The 27,029-nt window shown below is 36.2% G+C and overlaps 2 protein-coding genes across 7 annotated transcripts in view; one reads left to right on the forward strand and one right to left on the reverse strand.

Moving 5' to 3' along the window:
* Positions 1-5,333, forward strand: part of LOC106054444 (deubiquitinating protein VCPIP1-like) — a 43,968-nt gene extending 38,635 nt beyond the window's left edge. For all 4 annotated transcript variants that reach the window (XM_056044676.1, XM_056044678.1, XM_056044677.1 and 1 more), the window contains exons 21-22: positions 13-941; positions 1,912-5,333. In XM_056044676.1, coding sequence (XP_055900651.1) covers positions 13-941; positions 1,912-1,947 — 965 coding nt within the window. In that variant the 3' untranslated portion in view covers positions 1,948-5,333. The remainder of the gene's footprint in view (positions 1-12; positions 942-1,911) is intronic.
* Positions 5,334-6,027: 694 nt separating this feature from the next.
* The window catches only part of LOC129928788 (uncharacterized), a 44,140-nt gene continuing 23,138 nt past the window's right edge, over positions 6,028-27,029 (reverse strand). For all 3 annotated transcript variants that reach the window (XR_008780248.1, XR_008780249.1, XM_056044683.1), the window contains 4 exons: positions 21,004-21,143; positions 20,383-20,476; positions 17,687-17,844; positions 6,028-10,758 (listed from right to left, as the gene is read on the reverse strand). Coding sequence is in view for 1 of the 3 variants with exons in the window: in XM_056044683.1 (XP_055900658.1) it covers positions 10,613-10,758; positions 17,687-17,844; positions 20,383-20,476; positions 21,004-21,143 (538 nt within the window). In the remaining 2 variants the exon portion in view is untranslated. The remainder of the gene's footprint in view (positions 10,759-17,686; positions 17,845-20,382; positions 20,477-21,003; positions 21,144-27,029) is intronic.

Genomic DNA, 27,029 nt, shown 5'->3' on the forward strand with positions numbered 1-27,029 from the left:
TCACTCATAAAGGTCAAGGCCACTCACTTAGGTCAAGCACCAGCCAAGAGGAACGAATGCCCACAGACATCCCAATGTCTCCCAAACGTAATGAAGCACGCAGGCTTAACAACATGTGTGATCCAGCCTCCAGACAGGAGTCTATTGAAGAGGAAGATGAAGACATTGAGAAGGTGTTAGATGACAGTGCCTCTCACCGCTTAAACCCAGCTCAAGTCATCAGGAATTTGCCTTTGATCAAAAATGCTTTGGGAGCCCATCTTCCAGAGGCTAAACTGGTTCGCAAGGGCCCTGGTTACAGTGAACTGAGTCCCATCCCAGAGAATACAGTCAATGAACGCATTGACCTTCTCCATCAGTGGGTGAACAGGATGGAGAAAGTTGTGGAATCCATTGATAGAGATGCTAAAGCTGCAGAAGAAAAAAGTCAGCTTTCTTCTGTCTACAAGAGCACCAAGGAATCCCCAACACACTGCAGCAGCTTTCCCTCACCACCTATCTTTCAGGCATTAGAGAACAAGTCCAATGAGCTAGCATCTTTGAACAGGTTCAGTGAGTCAGGAATGAACAATTCTAGTCGGTCCCCAGCCTCTCCTTCTGAAGCAACTAATGTTCATTTGAACAGCAAGGAATATAATGAAAGTCTGAAGTCAGACCTTAGTGTCTCCCCCAGCAAGTCATCAGAGAGTTGGTCAGGACAGAGCAATCCTATTGCAGCTTTAGCTGAGAAGGTGGCCTTTAACATAGCAGCTATGGACACAGAGTCTGACTTGTGCAGCTCAAGACAATGTACTCCTCTTAATGACAGTCATGTGCAGAGTCAGGATGTTACAATGGAGGCTACAGTAACATCTTCTGAAACATATATAGAAAGTGACATGTCTGACAATATAATAGCTATCACTGAACAGGCTCCTGACAGTGACAGGGAAGATTTAAAGGTAGATTAATATATTACTATATTTTTAGGTAAATGTCAACTAATTCTTGAGGTGACTGAAACATATATAGAAAGTGACATGTCTGACAATATAATAGCTATCACTGAACAGGCTCCTGACAGTGACAGGGAAGATTTAAAGGTAGATTAATATATTACTATATTTTTAGGTAAATGTCAACTGTCAACTAATTCTTGAGGTGACTGTCAAACTAACTTCTACAAGCCTCATTTGGAGGTGTATATTTTAATCCCATAAAGCCCTAGGACTTTTTTTTTAGATATGTTGTGCTATATTTAGTTTATACTTAATTTCAATCCAATTTTTAATTTAAATTGTATGAAGCATGTAAAAGTATTACTATCATACACTAAAAGTTGTGTTTACATTTAAGGTTGAACAAAGTCTGCTAAGTACTAAAGATTCTAGTATCAACTTTTTCAGTGGAATCAATAGTGCCAGACTAGCAGTAATATGAGTGGAAAAATGTTTTTGTTTGACATATTTTATAATAACATCAATTGCTCTCAAATGGATGAAACTTAATGTTGTTGTTTTTTCAGATTGTTATAATTATTTTTACACAACATTTTCTTATTAATACATAATGTTAATCAAATCTGACAAAGTTGTTGATAACTAGATTTCAATGCTAATTTTAAAATTGATTTTGATGAAAAAGTTATTAAGAGTTGTGTAATAAAACAGTTTGAGTCAATGTACTGTTCTTTAAACTGACTCACACTTGGTTTATTCTTTTAAAGATGCTCAATGAGAATTATAAATAAATCAATATTTATGTCCAATCTTTTCAGAGTTGAATTTTGGTTTAGGGTCTAATATCAAAATTAGGACATGGAAATGGTCAAAATATGAAAATACTTATGTTATTTAAAGAATTTGTTTGTGTTCTGACAATGAGCATTAGCCTCAAGACATGTAAAGAATAAAATGTCTTTTCTTTCCACAGAACAATGCCTTGCCAGAATTGATGGATAGCTCTTAGGTCTAAGAATGAATACCAAGAGATCAAAGACTTCAGTATTTTGTCAACTTCATTGTTAGGAAGTCAAGCTGCTGACTTCGGAGGAGCATTTTATCTACATGGCAATGGCCAGTTGGTGGACACACCTTATGCCCATTGTGAATCAAGTGGAGAGATTGTCAACTGACCTAAGTGTAGTTTGTGTGATATTCTTACACTTGTATTCTAACCACCTGGACAGTGTCCAGTGCTGACCTTACACTTTGACAGAGAACTCATTGCTAACTTCAAAACTAAGACTGATCTGATTTTAAAGTTGAACTTGTTTGTACTTTCACTAAGATAAAGATTGAACAAAGTGTTCAAGTTGCTATGGGCTTTAATTTGATAGTTAACATAACTCAGATGAAAATGTTTGATAATGAATAGAAAATCTACACAGAGATCAGTCAGGACTTTATGGTCAAATATTTGTTTACTTATAGTGAAGGTGCTTTCTGACACCCATATCTCTTTGTTATAGCTAATAAAGAATGTTTTTGGAATCTGATCACCAGGCCCCTTTGTAACATCCAGAGTCTTATCCTTATCTAACAAAAATGTGTCACTATACTTGCTCTAGGTGTTGTAATACTGTGCCAAATTCTTTTGTGCAATGATTGATCATTGCTAACAAATACATTCATTATTTAAATAATACATAACAGAAAACTTAAGCATTGCCATCTGTCTGGCTGTTAAACTGGCATAGCACTGTTTTGTTAGTTTAAAAGTTGCTAAAAAATTTATATGAAAAGAAAGTTTGACTTTTTTCCCATCTATTGTTAACTTATAAATATCTTATCAAGAATCTATAGTTAACATTTTTTCTGTTTAGTTCTCTGTAAATAATTCAATGTACTACTTTTCATTTGGACGTTTAGAAAGTTGATGGGGAAGTTACACAAGTAATTGTGATGTTGGCTAGAACTTTGTCACAAAAGTCACATGTAAAAACTAGAGTGTAGCAACAAATGTTGAGAATACATCAAAGGAATAAAATAGTTTGCTCAAATACTGCTGGACTACGAGTCACTGGTTCATGAACTGGTTCAGTATTCAAGGAAAAGAGTTGTTACTAAGAAAACACTTTTAATACTACTAGAAGTACAAAGTGATGTTAACTTGACTTGTAACTTTTCTATTTTAGTCTGCAACATGATTACAGTCAGTGTTTTGTCATCACCCTTCACAGTTCCCATCTCTAATCATTTCTCTAAAATCTCACCATCAGCTAGCCATGCGTCCCATCAACCATCTTACTAATGTCAGTTGTTTGTCTTCATTCATTTGGATTGATTTGTCACTCAAACTAGAAACTAACGGAATTTTTTTGTTTCACAAACGTTTTTGTTTTTTTTAAACCTTTCTCTAATTTTCTTTTTATAAATAAATATTTCAAGCATTTTTTTTTCACAAGAGCCTAACAGCTCAGCAGCAAAAAGAATAAGAAATGTATATTTATTAATAATTTGCAATATCTATATATCCAAGGTCTTTTCCCATACCTAAAGTAGCCATCACAATTTAGAAAAAAAAAGAAATTCTATATGATAAATAAAATAAAAAAAGGGCAGATGTCTATTGATTCTGAACTTTATTTATAGTTTGGGTGTTATAATCAGTTGTAATGAACAATAGATGAAGTATTTTAGTTTGTGAAATCAGTTGAAGTCAATTATATATGCACAGAATGTCTTATAATGTAAGCTACTAATATGTTGTCCTAAGAATTATGTTAAGAATCCAAAATTTATTAAACCACATTAACTGCTAGGGTCTGGTGCTACTAGACCTAGTTGTAATCTTTGCTCAGTCTTATCTTTTTTTTATTGCTATTTTCTATTGGTTTACATTGAAAAAAAATACTGTCTATTTGAAGTTTTCTTTCACATTGTTTTCTTTGAATTAAAATGCAATTTTCCATACAGTTTATGTTTAATCTCATTGTTTTTATTTTATTACAAGATATCTGTTTCATTGAAGGTGTCTCATCAGATGAATAGACTAATATTTGTAATCTGTTTCTTTTGATTTTGACATCAACTGCTTACTCTTTAAAAAAAAAGTAATTTGGGAAATATAATTTGTATTTGTTCTATAAATATCAGAATTATTTTATTTCTAATTAGCAAACTGTTAGAAATGTTAAATGGTTTTTAATTTTTGTTGGTAATGAGTCATCGAGAATCTCTCTCCTTTTTATAGGAGCAAAGAATCAATACTTTTCAAGGTTTAGATATTTTAAGAATTCATAGTTATTGGATGACAACATTAGTAACTCAATTTCTGTTGTAATTTTTAGTTCAGCAACTCATGTAATAGACAAATAGAAGAGTTTCATGTTCACAGGAAGTGACACAAAGTCAGTCTTGTGACCAGTTGTGGGATCTACTTGTTCAAAAGTTTAATAACTTAAGTCCATAAATGCAAGGGAGACTTTTACTTGTGCATAGTGCCCATTGTCTCCAATTTTTGAAGTTTCTGGCCCTAGTTTAAACCTGTGACATCTGGCCCTAAGTGTAAAAAGTGTCTTGGTTTAAACCTGTGACATCTAGCCCTAAGGATAAAAAGTGTCTTGGTTTAATCCTGTGACATCTAGCCTTAAGCGTAAAAAGTGTCTTGGTTTAAACCTGTGACATCTAGCCCTAAGGGTAAAAAGTGTCTTGGTTTAATCCTGTGACATCTAGCCTTAAGCGTAAAAAGTGTCTTGGTTTAAACCTGTGACATCTAGCCCTAAGGGTAAAAAGTGTCTTGGTTTAAACCTGTGACATCTAGCCCTAAGGGTAAAAAGTGTCTTGCTTTAAACCTGTGACATCTGGCCCTAAGTGTAAAAAGTGTCTTGCTTTTAAGCTGTAACATCTAGCCCTAAGGGTAAAAAGTGTCTTGCTTTAAACCATGACATCTAGCCCTAAGGGTAAAAAGTGTCTTGCTTTAAACCTGTGACATCTAGCACTAAGGGTAAAAAGTGTCTTGCTTTCAACCAGTGACATCTAGCACTAAGGGTAAAAAGTGTCTTGCTTTCAACCTGTGACATCTAGGATATAAAAACATACTTTAACTCTAGGCCACTCAGTTTCAATATTGCTAAAAAGACTAACTAATACAGACTTGTATTTTTTAAAAATGTTTATGTACACTGGTTAGTGTTGCCTTTTTGTCAGTTTGAGTACTAGGACATGTTTTGTTCAATCAGTATGTTTTCATTTAACTCATGATATTATTTTGTTGAGATGTTTGTTCAGTACATTGCTTTCACTCTGTCATGAAATTCTTGAATGAATAACAGGAGGAACTGAACTTATAGAAATGTTGCTTTATTTTCAGTTCAACATTTTTTTGGGTATTAAAAATAGAAACATTTTTCACTTGATGAGCTTATAAGTCAGTAAATGTATACAAACATGTTTTCAGAGTTTATGCAAATCTTGGGACATTGTACAAATAAGGGAGCACTACTATCAACCAAAAGATACAAATGTGCAAGATAACAATAGAACAAACAACATTGTTGCAGGCAAGAATCTATTTTAGTTTGTACAGAAAAGGGGGGGGGGTGGGAATACTGACTTTTATTCTGTTGTCTTACTTTGAGAAGAATGGCTGTGTGATCCCATTTCTGGATGTGACTTCAGAGAATATTGTTTTTCAAAGTGTATTTGTGTACATGTTGTAAATATAAACCAACTGGAGCTGGGTGTTCCAACAACTTTACATCTAGTTCATTGTACACAAGTACATTCAACAAACACTTTAAACAAATTTATTTCCTTGATTCAGCTTTTTACATGTGAAATATAAATTATAAGGCTACATTTAATACACATTTCACTTAACATACAAGCAATCAAATTCTTACTGAACATACAAGGCTACATGTAATTCATCTCATGGAACATTCTACTAAGGCTATATGTAATTCATCTCATGGAACATTCTACTAAGGCTATATGTAATTCATCTCATGGAACATTCTACTAAGGCTATATGTAATTCATCTCATGGAACATAATAGGAAGGCTTTATTTAATTCACCTCTTATGGTACATAAAAGGCAACTTATAATTCATCTCTCATGGAACAAACAAGGCTACACATAATTTATTTGTTATGGAACGTACATGGAAGGCTAAATGTAATTCATCTCTAATGGATCATACAAGGCTACACATAGTTCATCTTTTATGGTAAATACAAGGCTACACATAAGTCGTCTCTTATGGAACATACAAGGATAGCTGCATGTAAATTATCTTTTATGGAACACACAAGGCTACTTGTAATTCATCTCACATGGAACAAACAAGGCTGCACATAATTCATCTCTTATGAAACATACAATTCTAAAATTATGTGATTCTTCTCTTATGGAACATACAAGACTAAATTTGATTCATCTCTTATGGAACATACAAGGCAAAATTTGATTCATCTCTTATGGAACATACAAGGCTAAATTTGATTCATCTCTTATGGAACATACAAGGTTACATCTAATGTACTCTTACTGAACATATGAGTTAATGTGATGTAACGTCCAATGACTAACAATTCTACAAGTTATTTAACACATTGACTTCATTTATGGCTGTTTTTTCTGTTACAAGTAACAAAACTATTTATCAATTCCTCCTTATTTAAGTAGCATTGTCATTGTCATTCATACTAATTACCACTAGAACAGTGACTGACAATACTGACATCTTTGCCCCAGTAGGCACTCTGCTAGGTCTTAGTCCTCGATCTAATAGAATCATATCTTAGTCCTAGATCTAATAGAATCATATCTTAGTCCTAGATCTAATAGAATCATATCTTAGTCCTAGATCTAATTCTAATAGAATCATATCTTAGTCTTAGATCTAATAGAATCATATCTTAGACGTCTTAGACTTAGTCCTAGATCTAATAGAATCATATCTTAGTCCTAGATCTAATAGAATCATATCTTAGTCCTAGGACCTAGATCTACTAATAGAATCATATCTTAGTTTAGTCCTCGATCTAATAGAATCATATCTTAGTTTAGTCCTCGATCTAATAGAATCATATCTTAGTCCTAGATCTAATAGAATCATATCTTAGTCCTAGATCTAGTCTAATAGAATCATATCTTAGTCCTAGATCTAATAGAATCATATCTTAGTCCTAGATCTAGTCTAATAGAATCATATCTTAGTCCTAGATCTAATAGAATCATATCTTAGTCAACTTAGTGACGTCTTAGTCCTAGATCTAATAGAATCATATCTTAGTCCTAGATCTAATAGAATCACTTAGTCTTTTTGTTTTGCTACTGCAAACACGAGAATCAAAAACATTTTTTTTACACACAAAAAGTTGAAAAACAAGAATATATTAAATGACACACACCTACATAAACTAGAAGATACTTAGGCTAATGACTTATCCCTACATAAACTAGAAGATACTTAATGACACACACCTACATAAACTAGAAGATTATGCTAATGACTTATACCTACATAAACTAGAAGATAATTAGGCTAATGACACATACCTACACAAACTAGAAGATACTTAATGACACACACCTACATAAACTAGAAGATACTTAAATTAATGGAACACACCTACATAATTTAGAAGATGCTTAATGACACACACCTATGCAAACAAGAAGGTTTGTGACGTAATCACAAGGTTCAATACATTAGGCACGAAATAAACAACGCGAATCACAAGCCAATTAGTATAGTTCCATGAGCCAACCATGAGAACACTAATCTACCAAATGATGTATAGTGAACACATTTTGACTTCAAGTAAATATACAGACATTTTGCACACTGCACATTTGATCCAATTCAGTCAACACAGAAATGTTCATTTCCTTCTTTCTTACCATTAGATAACATTCTTTTAAATAATGGGCGTAGCCCGGGGAGGGGGGTCGGGCTTCAAACCCCCCTCCGAAAAAAATACCGCATGGATGGGTGTTTGGTGACAGTCATTAAATTCCATAATCTTAGCCGATGGAGGTTTTAAAACGCCCCACAATAAAAAAAAAATTTAAAAACCAGAGGGGTGCTTTAGTTTTGCTTTTTTTTCCCCTTAGGGTTTTGAGGTTAAACCCTACGCTGGGCACGCGTGGTTCTGAGCTGAAACCCCCCTGTAATAAAACAAAACCAAAAAACTAAAGCAGAACTATGGTGACCGAATTCCATTAATTAAAAAAAATATAGAAAAACTACAGTCATCAAAGTCCTGATCGTAGCCTTCAAAAGCAAAAAAACTAGTCATTAAAGTCCTGATCGTAGCCTTCAAAAGCAAAAAAACTAGTCATTTAAGTCCTGATCGTAGCCTTCAAAAGCAAAAAAACTAGTCATTTAAGTCCTGATCGTAGCCTTCAAAAGCAAAAAAACTAGTCATTTAAGTCCTGATCGTAGCCTTCAAAAGCAAAAAAAAAAAAAAAAAGTAAAGGGGTGCTTTAGTTTTGCTTTATTTGTAGAGCCTACTGTTAAACTCCCTTTTCCCCTCAGAGGGGTGTTTTGACCCTAAAAGTACCTCTAATTAAAAATATACCACAACTACGTATGACGCGTAGGACGTAATCATCTTCTTTTTTGAAGTAACGTCTGTATTAGATAAGTTACTGTGACCAAATTCCACTTCCGTAGTAAAAAAAAAAAGGGGGGGAGGGGACTTGTGAGGTTAAAACCTTTCAATAAAAAAAAAAAAAAAAAAAAACTAGCCAGGTTAAATCTCCCCTTCAATAATAAAAGCTATAGAAGAAAATACGATGACCAGATGTCATAATCATAGTCTGGATGGGTTTCTTAGGTCAAAACGCCCTAACCCTCCTTAAAAAAAAAGATAAAGTAAACCTGTAGTCACTGAATTATGTTTTTTTGTAGGTTAAAACAAAAACTAAAACCAAGTTACAATGGCCCTATTCCATGATCATAGCCAGTTTTTTTTCTTTTAAAGGTTATCTGTTACTCGGCTGTGAGCAGCCTTCCCCAGGCCCCTACAGCAAAAATACAATTACCGAATGTCATTATCGTTGTGATAATAGTCGCTGGGCTCCATTAGTTGGCCTCCTTCAGTCGTAGAGCGACTATGGTTCATCTCAAACACTTTGTCATGTGGCCGTGGAGCCCTATTTTGGTGAGACACTCCCGTCCACAAGTATCGCAGGTTAAGGTGGCTTTCGCTTTGGTGGTAGAGGAGCTGGCCATTTTTCGCATGGTACGCTATTCTTTCAGAGCTGTGGCCCATGTTTTTTCGCTGTCCTTAGCTTTCTTGTTCACTGTCTCTCTCCATCTAGTGCCGTCTAGGGCTATGTCTTCCCAGTGGTCTGTATCAATGTCCACTGATTTGAGGTCCCGTTTTATTACATCCACGTAACGGAGGTGAGGGCGACCAGTTTTTCTTGAGCCAGTCGCGAGTTGTCTATAGAGGATTACTTTCGGGATCGATGGAGGATCCGGTGAACATGTCCAAGCCAGCGTAGGCGGCGTTGTCTGAGGACTGTAAAGATGCTAGGAATACCACGCAAGGATCTCAGTATTGCACACTTTTCTTTCCATGTGATTTTCAAGGTCCTACGGAGACATCGCAAATGGAATGAGTTTAGTTTTCTCCCTTACTTTGTGTAGGTGATCCATGACTCACTGCCATATAGTAGCGTACTCAGAACGCATGCCTTGTAGACTTCCATTTTGGTCGCTGAAGTGAGGTTCTGGTTTTCCCAAACTCTTGACCCGAGTCTAGCGAAGGTCGAGGCAGCCTTCCCTATGCGTTTTTGTATCTCCTCTTCTAGAGACAGGTCATCTGTAATTGTGGATCCCAGATAGCAGAATTCATTTATGGCATCTAGCTTGTTATCGTCTATGAGGATAGAGGGCCACGTTTTATAAAGATTGGTGAAACGGTTTTGATTTCTATTCGTAACATACATACATACGTCTTACTTTCTACTTTATAGTATATATATATATATATATATTGTATATATTATATGTGTATGTGTATGTATATATGTGTGTGTTTTTCTGTGTGCGTAAGTGTGTGTGCGTGCGCGCACAAAGAGAAAAAAAAGGAAAAATAAATGCACCCTCGAACAAAAATTCCCGGCTACGCCCATGTTTTAAATATTGATACACATTTCTTGAATCTATATAGTATCAAATAATAATATATCACATTTGTTCCATGTACATCCAGCATAAATGAGCTCGATACATGCCCTATTGTCTAGATCACAGCAAAGTTCAGTTCCATTAGAAAACAGCGACAAGAGAATTTAATATCTTAATGAGGAAAAAAAAAAAGGCATTAATTCTCCTCAGATTGTAGTAAACATATTGTCTCCCTTGATACCCAAAGGGCATGAGAAAGTCAATAGTTGTGACTTGTGATACAGCTGAATTTGTTTTGTTATATAAGTCTGCTAACCGTGAGCAAGAAAAACAAATGGAAGTAGTAATTTCAAGGTCATCAACTGTGCTACTGAAGCATTAGAAAACAACAAAGTGATCTTTGGATAGCAGACCACCAGAGGTCACATTGACCCATCAACAAAGGGTTGCGGGTAGCTGCTGGTTTTGTATCTTTCACTTACTTCACCTTTATAAAAATGTTCAATGAAACATTTCAGGTTGAGATGTATACAAATACAATATTAAGACAGCACTAAGAAGAACTTGTCAAACGTCAGGGAACACTCAAGAAAGGTGCCGGCCACTAGAAGAGACACGAAGACAAGACACCACGACCAACTTGTCCGAGTACACATGTTGTAGACATGACTGCCCGTCACGTAGGATCCTAGAAGAAAATACAACAACAAATATGCACCATTGCTTTGAACATACACACACACATGTAGGCCTAAAATATGTCAACGCTTTGACTTTGAACATACACATACACACACATGTAGGCCTAAAATATGTCAACGCTTTGACTTTGAACATACACACACACACACATGTAGGCCTAAAATATGTCAACGCTTTGACTTTGAACATACACACACACACACATGTAGGCCTAAAATATGTCAACGCTTTGACTTTGAACATACACACACACACATGTAGGCCTAAAATATGTCAACGCTTTGACTTTGAACATACACACACACACACATCTAGGCCTAAAATATGTCAACGCTTTGATTTTGAACATACACACACACACACATGTAGGCCTAAAATATGTCAACGCTTTGACTTTAAACATACACACACACACACATCTAGGCCTAAAATATGTCAACGCTTTGACTTTGAACATACACACACACACACATGTAGGCCTAAAATATGTCAACGCTTTGACTTTGAACATACACACACACACACATGTAGGCCTAAAATATGTCAACGCTTTGACTTTGAACAAAATAATAGGGGACAGAATTTCATAGGCAATCTTAGACATAAAACAAGATTTCAAATTGTGTTACCACACAAACTCAGAGGCGGCCCCCGTGGGAAGGATCCATGTCGGATCCGCATATTCGCTGGTCGACTGAGGATGGCATCCAGCAGGGTATGAAACCGAGACCGTAGAGATAATCAGTTCAGCGCGCTAACCGCACCACCAGGCATTGCTCTTAATCTAATGACAAACTGGTTACAAACTAATAGCCTACTATTGATAATATACCTACACATTACGGAATGACAACTACCGGATATGTAAAATATGTCAGAAGAACGATTTTAGATAATCTTTTGGTATTGAGCATTTCATTTAAATGGAACTAGAATGAGGATGTAGATCCACCTAAATTAAACTTCTAATTTAGCACTCTCAATATCTATATCTGCTAGATCTAGATCTAAAATATATATTTGGGATAATGTAGATGTAATTTAGATAAGATTTATATTTAAAAAAAACACTCGATAATCAATGAATAGGCCTACACTAATTGCAATATGAAATAATAAAATAGTAGATTAGTTTTAGTATTTTATAACATTGCAATATTGACATATTGACAATCTAGACTTTAGAAATAAAAATCTACACTTTAAGCCAAGAAATTAAAATTATAAATCTTGATCAAGTCTAAATCATGGCTGTCTGGTAGTGCGGTTTGCGCGCTGGACTGTCGTTTGGATTCCTCGATGGTCCCAGGTTCAAACTCTACCCGCTCCTATCCCCCGTCGTCCTACGGGAGGTTTGGACTACAACTCTGAAGGAACATCCGAAACATGTAAAACAACAAACATTCTAAACTAGACCAAGAAATTCTAGATCTAGATTATATAATGATTTTAATTAGAACTTAAATCTAAATCTAGTTTTAAAAATCTAGCTCAAGTGTAAGAAAAAAAATCTAGAACTAGTGTAAAAAAATCTAGCTCTAGTGTAAAAAATTTAGATTAGATCTAAATCTAGCTATTGTCTTTTTAAAATGCGAGTCACATTACGAGGTTTAATAAACATTACTATACCGAGTTGTCAAAGGAAAAAAATCTACTACGTCACACGGCCTAGTTAGACTAAAAAATGTCATCTATACGAGCAGCTTCTCGAGGGATCATATACATTGGTGCACCGAGTTTGTTCTTTTAGCATTTCATTTGATGGGATATATATATATATATATATAAGGATTAAAGACGCTTTTTTTGTTTTGTCTGTCAGTCTGTCTGTCCGTCATGTTAATAGCGAGAGAAAAAAGACTAAAAGCTATTGAAAATTTGATTAAAATTTAATTTCCCTTCCGAAACATCGCATTAGGTTTTAAGTTTCTATAATAGATTGTTCCGGATGTTTATATATTTATAGTGAGAGAAAATAAGAGTTCCAGATTAATCAAATACCGTTAATTAAATTTGTGGGATAGTCTGTTATGAAAATTAGATGTACCATAGCCTTATGGAGATTTTTTCAAACCATACTTTGGTGTAAGAAAGTTGTTTTCCTTAAAAATCGGAGCATAATATTAACGATAATTAGATTTTCTAACATTTTAGCTACAAAGTTAAATGTAGTGTAAGAGAGAAGTGCGATTTTACATAAATAGAGTTGAACTATTTTTCATAAAAAATCCGGAACAACCAATTTTCGTAAATGAGAAAATTATTTGTTTTATTTATTAGAAGAGGGATTTCAAACATTTATTAGCGTTATTAGATTTTTCATATAAAATTCGGATCATTTTTGGCGTCGATTTGTAAGAAAATTAAGGTAATGTAGGTCAATTTCTTTTTCGAAACAAAATCCGGAACATTCTTTACCGATTAAACAACTTTTATTATGTTTCGGCAAGAAAATTAACTGTAAAATAAGTCTAAAAAGTGATTTTCAATAATCGTTTCTAGTAAATTACTCTTATTTTAAAATCCCGAATAACCTATTGTCGATATTTTTGAACAAAATAAAATTATTTGACATAAATTTGTTTTAAGTTAAAAATTCGGAACAATTGATATTGATAAATAAACTATAGTGACGTAGTGTCAAAGAATATAAGTGTAATATTAGTCAAAAATGCGATTTCAAACAATCATTTGACATAATTTATTGTTTATAAAACAATATCCAGAACAACTTTATAGTTAATGAAATATAAATCAGTATAGATATTTTTATTTAGCATTTATATGCTATTTACATTAAAAAACCGGAACAATATATTAAAGATCATGTGTTTCTTGCAACGTTTAAGCATGGAAATAAAATCTAATATAAGTTAGATGAGCAAACAAATATTCAATGGAATTGATTTGTTTTTTCACAAAACATCCGGAACAATCTATTATAGATACAATATTTCTGAATGAAAAATTAAAAGTTAAATCAGATTTACTATAGCCTCTAGTGTTATTTGTTAATCTAATCGTGACGGACAGACCGACCAACCGACTGTACATTTTATAAATATATTTGACTTAGTCATACTAAAAATACACAAAAATTGTCCATCTTTGTTAGCATATTGTAACATTGCCTCCCTTACATTTACTTAATTGTTTTAGAATTGGTGTATTTTTATGAAAGAATCGCTTGCATAATTAATTTTATAAATTAAACGGTTTGCTTTTAGAAAACCAAAAGTAGCCGTTGCACCTAAGCTTTTCAAGCCGCATTTAATGATGAAATAATATTTTTCATATCTTTTCTAGTTTTCGAGATCTGAGTGTGACAGACGGACAGAGGGACAGACGGACATTTTGCACAAACCTAATAGCGGCTTTTTCCCCTTACGAGGGCGCTGAAAAGCATTTTTATTTCTTTTCAACCAAGTTTAAAACGAAAGGACACGATTCTTATTCTTTGTAATTGCCCCGAAATTGAGGCACTAGAATATACATCAAAGCATTCTAGGCCTATGGAAGCTTGCCTCTATCTGCCTGTCCGAACTAACCTCTGTCTGGGAAAGATTCAAGCAAGCAGATGTAAATTATCACAGAAGTGAGGCCAAAGGCCGAGCACACCGGAGAAACTCACACGTTTCTTCTTTGTAACACATCAGCCGTGTATGTGTTCGCCATAAAAAAAGGCCCCTTGACGAACGGTGTGTGGATAATGACTTGCTTGCTTGGACTTTCTTACATCGCCGCCAGTGCAATGAACTCGGTCCCTAGACACCCAAACGAGGTTCTATATCTAGCTTCCCTGTTCAGAGATTTTTAAAACGTTTATAGGATATTTCGTACATCCATAGGTCAACATGATGGCGCTCAACGACTCTCAGTTCATCCAAATGGTATCAAAGAGGAAGCAAATCAAGAACATCCTACTTTCTTATTCCTGAGATCTCCCAGGGGAGCATAGGGCCGCACACCTCTCCACCAAACTCGGCTCTGAGCAGCCTTCCTCATCTGCTCCCATGTCATTCCAGTATTCTCAGCTTCACTGATAACCGAACTCTTCCAGATTTGCTTGGGTATGCCCACTTTCTTCTTTCCTAGCGGATTCCAATCAAGTGACTGCATTGCAACATTGGTAGCTGGTTTTCGCAGGGCGTTTCCTATCAAACTCCACTCTCACTTTTTAATATTCTGGGCTATGGTTATTTGCTTGGTTCCTTTCGGGCCACATAATACTCGGCGTTGGCAACTGTTTCTGGTCTGGAGTTCTTCCATATATGTTTTCGTGACTCTCCATGTCTCAGAACTGTATCAAAGAACCGACTTAATGTTTGTGTTCAAGATTTGGATCTTGTTCTGCAGAGACAGTGCTTCCAAGAGGCAGATAGTTTCAAGAGTGGCAAAGGCAAACCTAACTTGATCAATGCGATTGTGTACATCGTCAACAGTTCCAGTGTACCTTACTTCTCAGATAAGTGAAGTGCTCTGTAACAAAGAGTCTACCTATAGTACGATTGGGTTCCCTTGTTTGTTATTGATCTTCATAACTCCTGTTTTCTTTTTGTTGATTAGAAGTTCAATATTCTTCTTTACTTCCAAGAGTTTGGTCAGTTTGGCCTGAGCCCTTTGTTGCAAATGGAGTCGGCATAGTCCAGGTCTTATAGATGTTAATAACAGAATAAATGTTACAAAAATTGGGCATTGAAGCTCCATGGACAGACCGCTTATACCAGGTAAAACTAGGTGTGATTACAGAATGGTATCACTCCCAACTACAATTACAAAAAAAAATTCTTTAAAATATATTCAGCATTGGCAAAATTGTTTTCTTTTGACTTCTCTATTACCCCTTGATGGATGTCACCCGGTCCGCGCCCTTCAACACCCTAACGACGCCACTGCCATTGGTCTTTATGTTTGAGATCGCGGCGGTTTCTGGGTTTACGCCTGGACTTTCATGTGAGATTTTCCTTCCTATGTATATGATGCTCCCTTGCAAGTTTATCTTTTCCACTACGGGGATGAAGCTGTTTTAGCTGCTGGTCTACAGTTGAACATTAGTCTATCCATTAAAGGCAGGTATGTTCATTCTTTCGTGACATTGATCCCATTAAAGGCAGGTATGTTCATTCTATCGTGACATTGATCCCATTAAAGGCAGGTATGTTCATTCTATCGTGACATTGATCCCATTAAAGGCAGGTATGTTCATTCTATCGTGACATTGATCCCATTAAAGGCAGGTATGTTCATTCTATCGTGACATTGATCCCATTAAAGGCAGGTATGTTCATTCTTTCGTGACATTGATCCCATTAAAGGCAGGTATGTTCATTCTATCGTGACATTGATCCCATTAAAGGCAGGTATGTTCATTCTATCGTGACATTGATCCCATTAAAGGCAGGTATGTTCATTCTATCGTGACATTGATCCCATTAAAGGCAGGTATGTTCATTCTATCGTGACATTGATCCCATTAAAGGCAGGTATGTTCATTCTATCGTGACATTGATCCCATTAAAGGCAGGTATGTTCATTCTTTCGTGACATTGATCCCATTAAAGGCAGGTATGTTCATTCTTTCGTGACATTGATCCCATTAAAGGCAGGTATGTTCATTCTATCGTGACATTGATCCCATAAGTCAACGCTGATGTCATACTTGGAATGAATTGATTTCCAGACCAATGGACGTTAGACGAGGTCCACGTTCAATATTTGAAATCTATTCAACAAGTCACTGTTTCAATATTACCTTCAACGTTGGAAAACAGGCATAGACATGTATCCCAATGACTAACCTTGGAAAGTAAAAAGTAAAGTTCCCCTTTCAGACCTTGAGATCTATGGGGCAGATGATATAAAGGTTGTCTGTTTCTGTGGTCAACGGTTAATGAGGGAAGACTCAGAGGCGCCCAAAGATCCCGACTAACCTTGGAAGTTATACAAATTGTCACACTGACTAACCTTGGACGATATACACATTGTCACACTGACTAACCTTGGACGATATACACATTGTCACACTGACTAACCTTGGACATTATACACATTGTCACACTGACTAACCTTGGACGATATACATATTGTCACACTGACTAACCTTGGACGATATACACATTGTCACACTGACTAACCTTGGACATTATACACATTGTCACACTGACTAACCTTGGACGATATACATATTGTCACACTGACTAACCTTGGACGATATACACATTGTCACATTGACTAACCTTGGACATTATACACATTGTCACACTGACTAACCTTGGACGATATACATATTGTCACACTGACTAACCTTGGACGATATACACATTGTCACATTGACTAACCTTGAACACTATACACATTGTCACAATGACTAACCTTGGACATTATACACATTGTCACACTGACTAACCTTGGACACTACACATTGTCACACTGACTAACCTTGGACACTATACACATTGTCACACTGACTAACCTTGGACGATATACATATTGTCACACTGACTAACCTTGGACGATATACACATTGTCACATTGACTAACCTTGAACACTATACACATTGTCACACTGACTAACCTTGGACGATATACACATTGTCACATTGACTAACCTTGAACACTATACACATTGTCACACTGACTAACCTTGGACGATATACACATTGTCACATTGACTAACCTTGGACACTATACACATTGTCACACTGACTAACCTTGGACGATATACACATTGTCACACTGACTAACCTTGGACACTATACCCACTGTCACACTGACTAACCTTGGACGATATACACATTGTCACACTGACTAACCTTGGACACTATACCCACTGTCACACTGACTAACCTTGGACGATATACACATTGTCACACTGACTAACCTTGGACGATATACACATTGTCACACTGACTAACCTTGGACGATATACACATTGTCACAGTCTTTTTGCCATTTGTTTTCGGAATCTTTCAAAGTTAATGTGTAGTTGTCCAGCATGACAGGATCAAAAGAGTCTTCACGATTACAATCCGCCACCGCCAACCTTAAACACTGGATATTGGCCTTCAGGTAGCTGGAGACATTGTTAGAGAATCATGAACAGATTTCTAGCATTTATTATAGGCCTAGAAGAAATTAATTAATGCAAGAGTTTCTTTAAATATATCTATATTATATCAAGTCAGTCTGTCTGGGTGGAATCCCGCGAATGTTATTTCTCCCAGTTTTTATTTAAGTTGAAACTTTGCAGGTCCTCATTGTCAATGACAAAAACATGAATCAATAAAAAAGATAACAAAGTAGCAAATCAATTATTCTTAATTATTTTATTGTGTTGGTACCCCGACAAAATAGCGCAGAAAAAATATATTTCAGTCATTTTGAAAGAAATACTTTACATATCGTAAAATAGGAATAGAGCCAATATTTTAATGTTATCATTATTTTTCAGTCATTTTGCAGGAAACACTTTAGATATCTTCAAACATAAATATGCAAACAGTAAACAAAAATTATAATAAGCTAAAATGAACAATCTCAAAATATATCATTTATTTACATTCCAAAAGTGTATTTTGAAAACAGGCAAAGATACTTGTCAGATTTATACACACACACACACACACACAAACTTTCACCAAGTTAAATGGCTGGAAATGTCACCTAGAAATTCCCTCACTGCTTGAACGGGGTCACCACATTTCAAAATCTTATTTTTAGTACGTTATGCATTTTAAACATTGGTGAAAAAGGGGAATGATATAAAATTTAAAGTACTTTTGTTCTCTGCAAATATGGCATAAGTCCGCCCTATTTTGTCTAGCGCTATTTTGTCGGGAAATTTGGCGCTATTTTGTCGACGCTATTTTGTCGGTTCACCTATTTTGTTTTATATAAAAAAAATTAATAAGCTTAAGGTAAAAAAAGCCTTTGTAGAGAGTAAAATAGTTTGCAAAAAATTGTAAACTAACAATTGATAACTATAAGGCCCAAGGATTCCTATGATGACAAAGCTAAAATTGAATAGCGCTAATTCTGAGGTTTCCTAAAAAAAACAATAGATAACTATAAAACTTTCTTTTTTTAAGTACCTTCCATTCCAGAGGCTCAGGAACTGGAGTTCAAATTTAGACTCGAGCAACTTTATTATTTTTTTTATGAGCCTTTGAAAAGGCAGCACGGAAACCTCCCAGATACCCTACCCCCCTTCCCCCAACTGGTCCACAAAAGAGATTGGACCAAGCGCCCTGAGCATTCTTTAAGCATGAAAGTTGCGCTACACACAAACAATGGACCTGTGTGCTCTGGGAAATATTGTTATAAATAGACCTCATTCACCAATCGTAAACAAACAACATTTAGCCACGTGGTGCTCTATCTCTTCTATATAATTTACGATCTCATGTTTAATTCATGATGGTTGTCACGTTACAGTTTTTTTTCATTGTTTTATCAATAAGATCTCGCTTTTTGGCGAAACTTGTTTATCGTACACCAAAAGATGCTAAATCTCTAGGGTACAGAATGGGATTTTGATGGCGCACTTTTCTCTGATTGACTTAAAATCATTGCTTCAAGTGCTCTAAAGAAGGTTTCATCAAATCCATTTCGGACATAACAAAAAACAGTCGAGACGTTTTCACACTAACTGTCTTTGTAATCTTTCTTTTTATTGATTCTTGGTCAGATACAAGAAATAATTGTGCACCATTTCCGCTTGATTCCGAGATTGGGTGTGGGAGAAAGAACGAGTCTACACTTTTACCGTATAGATGTCCACTGAAGGTTCGAGATGAAACGCATCCCTTTTATGGACAGGATTTTATTTCGTGGTCAGAATGAGGAATAGGCTCTTCACCGACCTCTTTGTCTGAAGACCTTCAACAAGATGATCATCCGTTAGGTCATGGGACACGGTACCTTAAGCCAACTCAATGTGTTCCTTCACCGACCTCTTTGTCTGAAGACCTTCAACAAGATGATCATCCGTTTGGTCATGGGACACGGTACCTTAAGCCAACTCAATGTGTTCCTTCACCCATGCGAGGCCGGAAGCCGAGCCCACGGCTGGTCCTCCATATTCCTATAATGTGCAATTGCCCCTGTCGGGGAGTCATCACCACCTGTATGACCCCCGTTGGGTATCGACGCAATGGGTATCGGACTGGTTAGCACGCCTTTCTCACATCCCCACCACGTGCAGGTACACTGGCTAGAACATATCTGTGGGGTAGCTCACTGGGAGCCCTGTTTGCTCTCGTACTTGGCCTTTCCACTTCCCCGGGCGGACGTTTCCACGGAGGTGCCACGCAGAGGCGACGGGAGCATTTCCTCTGACAAATTTTTTGTTACCAGACAGACAGACAGACAAAGTGAGTTGATTTTAGGTTTGATGCTGATATAAGCTTTGTAAAAATGTTCATACTTTTAATGTATCCTAAACCTTGAATCTTATTTAATCAGACATTTTGTTTTGTCGTAAGTTCTACAGCTGAGGGAAATGGTTTGGGAAGGTCACAATAGTTAGGAAGAAAAAAACAATACAATACTACATGCTGTTTTAGAAATGTTTTTTAAAGTGTATTTGATCTTAGTGTAGGGCGTGACTTACCCACAGGCTTCGAACACTCTGTCTTGCTCCATCGCTTCGGCAATCTTCTCCATATATATTCTACACTGACCTATATCTGCACACATGATCTCACCTGCATAAAATAGATTGTACTCAAATCTACTGAAAGACATTTTAACTATTGACATGATTATACTTTGTACAAACCAGAGACACGTAGTTTAGGTCTAGGGTACTAACAAAAACTTTTTTTTTTTAATTGAAAATAAAAAGTTCAAACGTAAAAGTTGAACAAAACAAATATGCTAGTTAAACGTTGTGCAATGCTAAACTTTGCTAGTTAAACGTTGTGCAATGCTAAACTTTGCTAGTTAAACGTTGTGCAATGCTAAACTTTGCTAGTTAAACGTTGTGCAATGCTAAACTTTGCTAGTTAAACGTTGTGCAATGCTAAACTTTGCTAGTTAAACGTTGTGCAATGCTAAACAAATGTTGAGAACGGTAATTCGTTACAAATTTCTATTAATAAAACGTAGTCCTTTTTTTTAAATTCTGAACACTTATTGTCTAAATGTACGTTTTGAAGCAAAACAAAAACATGTGTGTCTCACAAGGCAGACTTAAGGAACAAAGGGAGGGAATTCAAAGCTGATCACCTACTGTGACAATTGTTTTGAAATTCTTCACGTCTGCTGAGTAAACTATTTTGAGCTGATGTCAGATGTAGTGACTTCCATTTCATGTTACTTTGACATTGATCTATTACTTCTTCTTGACACACTATTGTCCGGTTTAAAAGGCTGGAAAACAAAGAGGAAGTACCAATGAAAAGATGAACAAATAAAAGTACACAAGGAAGATAATTATTTTTCAAAAGTACTCGGAAGAAGAATGGCGGTAAAAAGTGGGTGGCTTCTGCCCAGGCGGGCATTCATTTTTTACCGAGCTTATTTAAAGTTACTTGGTCTGTCTGTCTGGTAAAACTCTTGTTGTACACATGATTTCTCTAACTTTACATTCTAGGATACAAAAGATAATTTGCACATTTAATCACTGTCAATGACAACAGATGAATCAATAAATAAAATAACTAATTAGCTAATGAATCCGTTTGTAATGAACTAATTATGTTATATAGGGAAAAGGAACCAAAGTTGACTACATGATTGATTCAAAATAATTGATGCAGTTTTTTATAGTTAACGCTTTTATCCGATTAATGATCAGGATACAATAGTGAATGATTTCAATGGACACTTCTCTATCACGTGATGTAATTAGAACATTTAGGAATGTCGCAACGTTTCACTCTTGAATGCGATGTAAGTTTGAAAATGAAGATTCTATAATTAGTGTGATATAGTGTGATAGAAACCTGAACTTCAACTTCACAGTGTGAGAAAGTTTCTTCCGATACAATGATTGATTAGCATAACAAGATTAGAAAGAAAGTATGTGTTTTTAAACAAACTCAGAGGCAGCCACCGAAATGGCGTGAATGGGATCGCACCATAAGCTACATTTATCACACGACCATTAGTCTTGTTACCAGTTTGAAGCAACGACTAGAACTCTTTCTCTTTAACACCTTTTGTACACCTTTTTTTTTTTTAAATTTGAGAATCAGCCCTGACAGTAAACACAGAACAAAGGAAACAACATAACGTTTTATACACTTTTTATACACATTTTATCCTCCGATGCGTTTTATGTTTCTATTGCTATGCATGCCTAAATCTTTTGAGTCTGGTGGATATAGAGTCGTGCCGATGTTTACAAATAAAATGTGCGTGTGTGTCTATACGGTTGTAGTGTGAGAGTTGTATTGACCTGAGGGAGGAAACACAATCATTGGATCTTTATCTCGTTCTCAGCTGCAGTAGTAAACAACAACAACAACAACAACATGTCCTCCATCATAGTGTTTGAGATCTATGTCAAGCAACTCAACGGAAGGAGTTGGTAAAAATGGCGGCATTTATATACAGTGAGTTTAATAATAATATTAATATCTATATATAATTCTCTTCTTCGCTCAATAGTTTGGACGAGCAAGACGTAAAGGAAAGATCACAAAAACGTCCGCCACTGAGACGTCTTACTTAACACTAAGAATAGTCTTAAAAAGATCACGATCATTACAGACGTATGTGCGCAATATGTAGGCCTACCTAGAATGTCGCTCGCATAATACTATTGGCCAGAGCTGCCTCTTTATTATAAGATTTAATATGGCCCTCGACTTTTTTTTTTATTAGGATGAACAGTGCGTTCTGAAAGAAAACACATCAATATTAGCATTTAAAAAAAATTATCTCTTCTTACTAAGAAAAAAAGGCCAGAATACGCTTAGCGCCGAGTACCGCCCTGAATTCAACTCCTTGCCGACTTGAGCAAAAACCTGCCGCACCTTCATTTCCATCTCCAGGAAGAAACTTTTACAACGCTTAAAGTTTATGTAGACAACATTATTTTGGAAAAAAAAAGCCCATTATTTTCGGTGAAATGTCATTTCCTGTTTTTGGATTCTATACATAGTGTTTTAAAATATAAATGAGAAATAACACCTAAATATTGTGTTATAATTAAGACTAAGTTTCTTTTCTTTTTCATTACATTCTTTAAAAAAAAATGCAAAGTTAAAATTGAAAATAAAACATCTTAGAGGGCATGGGAATACGACAACGATACGAATATGAAAGAAAAAGGAATGGTCTACAAAAATAGATTTAAATCAAAGAGCGCTTTAGGAATAGTGTCAAGCTCAGTCTTAATGAATTTAAAAAAAAAAGGGTGGGGGCGGCATTTTTTAATTTTGCACGCATGTGGCCACAATCCTCGAGGCGGCCCAGCATACAAAGATACAGCAGTCGAAGACGTCAAAATGTCTCTTGATGAGAGAAGTAGTGCTGAAGAGACTCCGGAAGAATACGTTTTACCACAATCAGAGAAAACATCTGAAGTAAGTGATGATGAGTTAAGTGATGGTCTTCCAAAATCACTTTCTCCAGAAGTGGAAGAAGCTGTAATTAAGTACAAAGACTTCGGATATATCCAGCCTAGAATATTATCTGAAGAACTGCGAGCAAAATTCTGTTTAAGGGTAGCGCATTTTTCCAAAACAAAGATGAACGGTATTTGTTTCCAGTAGAGTGTACCCAAAATAAATCACGAATTTTGACATCATGGTTCACTAGAAAACTTCCAACAGGAAATATCTGCAACCGATCTTGGCTCCTCTTCTCTCCACACTTGGGATGTCTGTTTTGTTTGGCATGTGTACTGTTTTCTGAGCCAACCTGGAGTTGGTTGCACCAAAATGGAAGAAACCTGAGAGACTGAAAGAACATGTAGAAGGAAGAGGAAGTTAGAAGAAGAAAAGCTTAAGGCAGAACCAGATGAACTGTTACATAGGTTTCATGCGCTAATTTAGAAAAAAATCAGCAGTATTGGAGAGATATTCTGAAGCGAGTAGCAGCAGCTATTAAGTATTTTGCAAAAACAAACTCAAGCTTACGTGACCTGCAGAAACGTCTCTTAGTAATAAATCCAAAGGCAACATTTCTGAACTGTGATAATCACTCTCTGAACCTGGCAGCTCTTCATTCTGCTGAGATAGATCCAGCAATTGTCACCTTTTTTGGAACTGTACATGAATATCTGGAATTCTGGTCAAATCTCATTCGCCCAATTAATATAGTTCAGAAGAAACTTCAAACGTCTGAACTGCACATAGGGAAGTTGCTGAAGAAATTAAAACCCTTTCATGCTTTCTGCAAATTGATGATAAAAACTGACGAAACTGATCACCCAATCCATCTAAAAAGCAAAAGAAGGTGGTGAATGCTATGGAGTTCTTGTAATCAGAATAACCAGAAGAAAGAAAAGACTTGATGGGAAGTTGAGTTCTGATGTAGTACTGTCAATAGAACTGCAATTCAAACGTGTTGCTACAGAAGTGCTGGAAAGATTTCATATGGAGATGAAGGACAGATTCCAAAGGCTGGAAAACCATGTGGACACCTTTGAGTTTCTTCTTGAACAAAGACACCTCTTGGAGTCTATGGAGGATTACACGCTGATGAAAAACCGTGTTACTTTTTCCTGTTTCATGAAATACAGGCAAATCGCTTGTTCAATGTCATTGATGCACGAGCACTTTTCATCAACAAACAAGTGCCACAATCACAAATTAACATATTGAGGAAGCTGGCTTCATATGGTAATGATGTGTGCTCAAACCTTGCAACATTCATTAGAATACTTCTAAATCAGATCACTTCAGAGATCATTCTCAAAGCTCAAGAAAATCAAAAACTATCTCAGGAGCACAATGACGCAAGAAAGGCTTAGCATTGCTTTAATGTCAGTGAAGTTACAAATACTAGACAGTATCGATGTAAATGATGTTATAGATGTCTTTGCTGCACAGAAAGCACGACGTGAAGGGATTTGAATTGAGATTTGTTAATTGTGTATTATTTTCCCCCCAAAAAAACCCACAAAAAACAGCGGTATTATTCATTAAAAGATTCTTATTCTTCTTCTTATTATTATTATTATAGCTTTTATATAGCGCTACTTTCATGCTTATAGCATGCTCAGAGCGCTTTTGGTCCAATCTCATTTGTGTACCAGTGGGGGGGGGAGGGGGTATCTAGGAGTTGGTTTTCCGTGCTGCCTATAGGCGCTCAGTAACACAACTCTGCCCGAGTTGGGTGTCGAACCTCGAGCCCCCTTCTAGGTAGCCAAGCCAAGCCAAGTTCAAGCGCACTTGGCCTCTCGACCTAATGATTATTTCTTGTTTATTTTACTGATATATTGTACCAATTAGAATGTAGGCCTATATATTTATTAAGTACATTATCTCATGTCATGATGTTGAATGTCAAAATGCAAGGGGCCCCCAAAGAGGACAATACCCCGGGCCTCCAATTTCCTAGCTACGCCCCTGAGACATAGAACTGGATTCTCAGACCATAGACCAAGTAAATAATTTATATACATTGGGAGTGTAGTCAGTGTATCAGGTGGAACAGATGAAGACATTAAACGTCGTATAAATCTAACGCGTCAGACATTTACACAGCTAAAACCAATCTGGAAATCTCTTCACATCTCAAACAAGACTAAAATAAGAATCTTTAACTCTAATGTCAAGGTGGTCCTACTGTATAGCGCTGTATACTGTATACTAAATAGCAGGGCCGGACTTAACCATTGTGGAGCCCTATGCGAAACGGATTTCACGGGGCGCAGTTTGGGTAGGGAAGCGGATAATAAGTGATATTTAAGAGTTTGTATTAGAAAATAAATTCGTCTTTGCATTTTATTCATTCATTACTACGTACAGTATTACTTTACGAGCCTTGCGTGCAACAAAGTCATACAGTATATCATAATAATTCTGTTTCCTACATAGATCACGCTCAATAGCAAGAATTACCAAATGTTTTAATCTATCTTTGAAAATTGTTGACCTCAAGTAATTCTTCATTAGTTTGAGGCGCGAGAAACTTCTTTCACCAGATTACATAATTACGGCTAATTTTGTCTATATATTTCCGTATATTTTAAGGACTATTTCGTATATTGTGCAATTTCGGGAGATTTCCAGGAGCTCCTGGTAAATCAACATGAGGGCGCGGGAAATCTGTTTTAAGTGATAAAATGGTTTAATTTAATAACTTATACACCTTGAATTAGCGCGGGTCCTATGAAAGTGCGGGTTCTATGAAAGTGCGGGGCCCACTGCGGTCGCATTGGTTGCAGTGGCCTAAGGCCGGCCCAGCAAAATAGCGGCGAATGCTACGCCGCCGGTCGACTAGTATTAATAATAGCTCTTCGTGCTCGAAGATCAGCACAATCTCATTTCTAATCAACTGGAAGATCAGCACAATCTCATTTCTAATCAACTGGAAGATCAGCACAATCTCATTTCTAATCAACTGGAAGATCAGCACAATCTCATTTCTAATCAACTGGAAAATAAGCACAATCTAATTTCTAATCAACTGGAAGATCAGCACAATCCTATTTCTAATCAACTGGAAGATAGCTACGAAGTCAGATATTTTCTTTGAAAAACCGTTAGCATACAAGACACTGGTAGATTGAGTCTGCAGCAGAGCTGACAGCTTTTTTTTGTGACCTGTGTTTTCTGATGATGGCTGATCTCATTTGACAAGAAATGTACAAAATTAAAACATTTCAAAAGCATTGTCTGCTCAACATAATTTCATCGTAACATCAAAATATCGTTGTCATCTGGCACTCAAACATATATCGTATCATTGATAAAGCGACACACACACACACACACTTTGAAAATAAAAATCCTCTGTGGCATTTGATACTTCGTTACTTGACTAAAGAAGTCATTCCAGTACACCTTACTAGAGGAGGCCTTGACTAAAGAAGTCATTCCAGTACACCTTACTAGAGGAGGCCTTGACTAAAGAAGTCATTCCAGTACACCTTACTAGTGGAGGCCTTGACTAAAGAAGTCATTCCAGTACACCTTACTAGTGGAGGCCTTGACTAAAGAAGTCATTCCAGTACACCTTACTAGTGGAGGCCTTGACTAAAGAAGTCATTCCAGTACACCTTACTAGTGGGGGCCTTGAATAAAGAAGTCATTCCAGTACACCTTACTAGTGGAGGCCTTGACTAAAGAAGTCATTCCA

The sequence above is a fragment of the Biomphalaria glabrata genome, chromosome 10 (assembly GCF_947242115.1).
Source record: "Biomphalaria glabrata chromosome 10, xgBioGlab47.1, whole genome shotgun sequence".
Taxonomy (NCBI): Eukaryota; Metazoa; Mollusca; class Gastropoda; family Planorbidae; genus Biomphalaria; species Biomphalaria glabrata.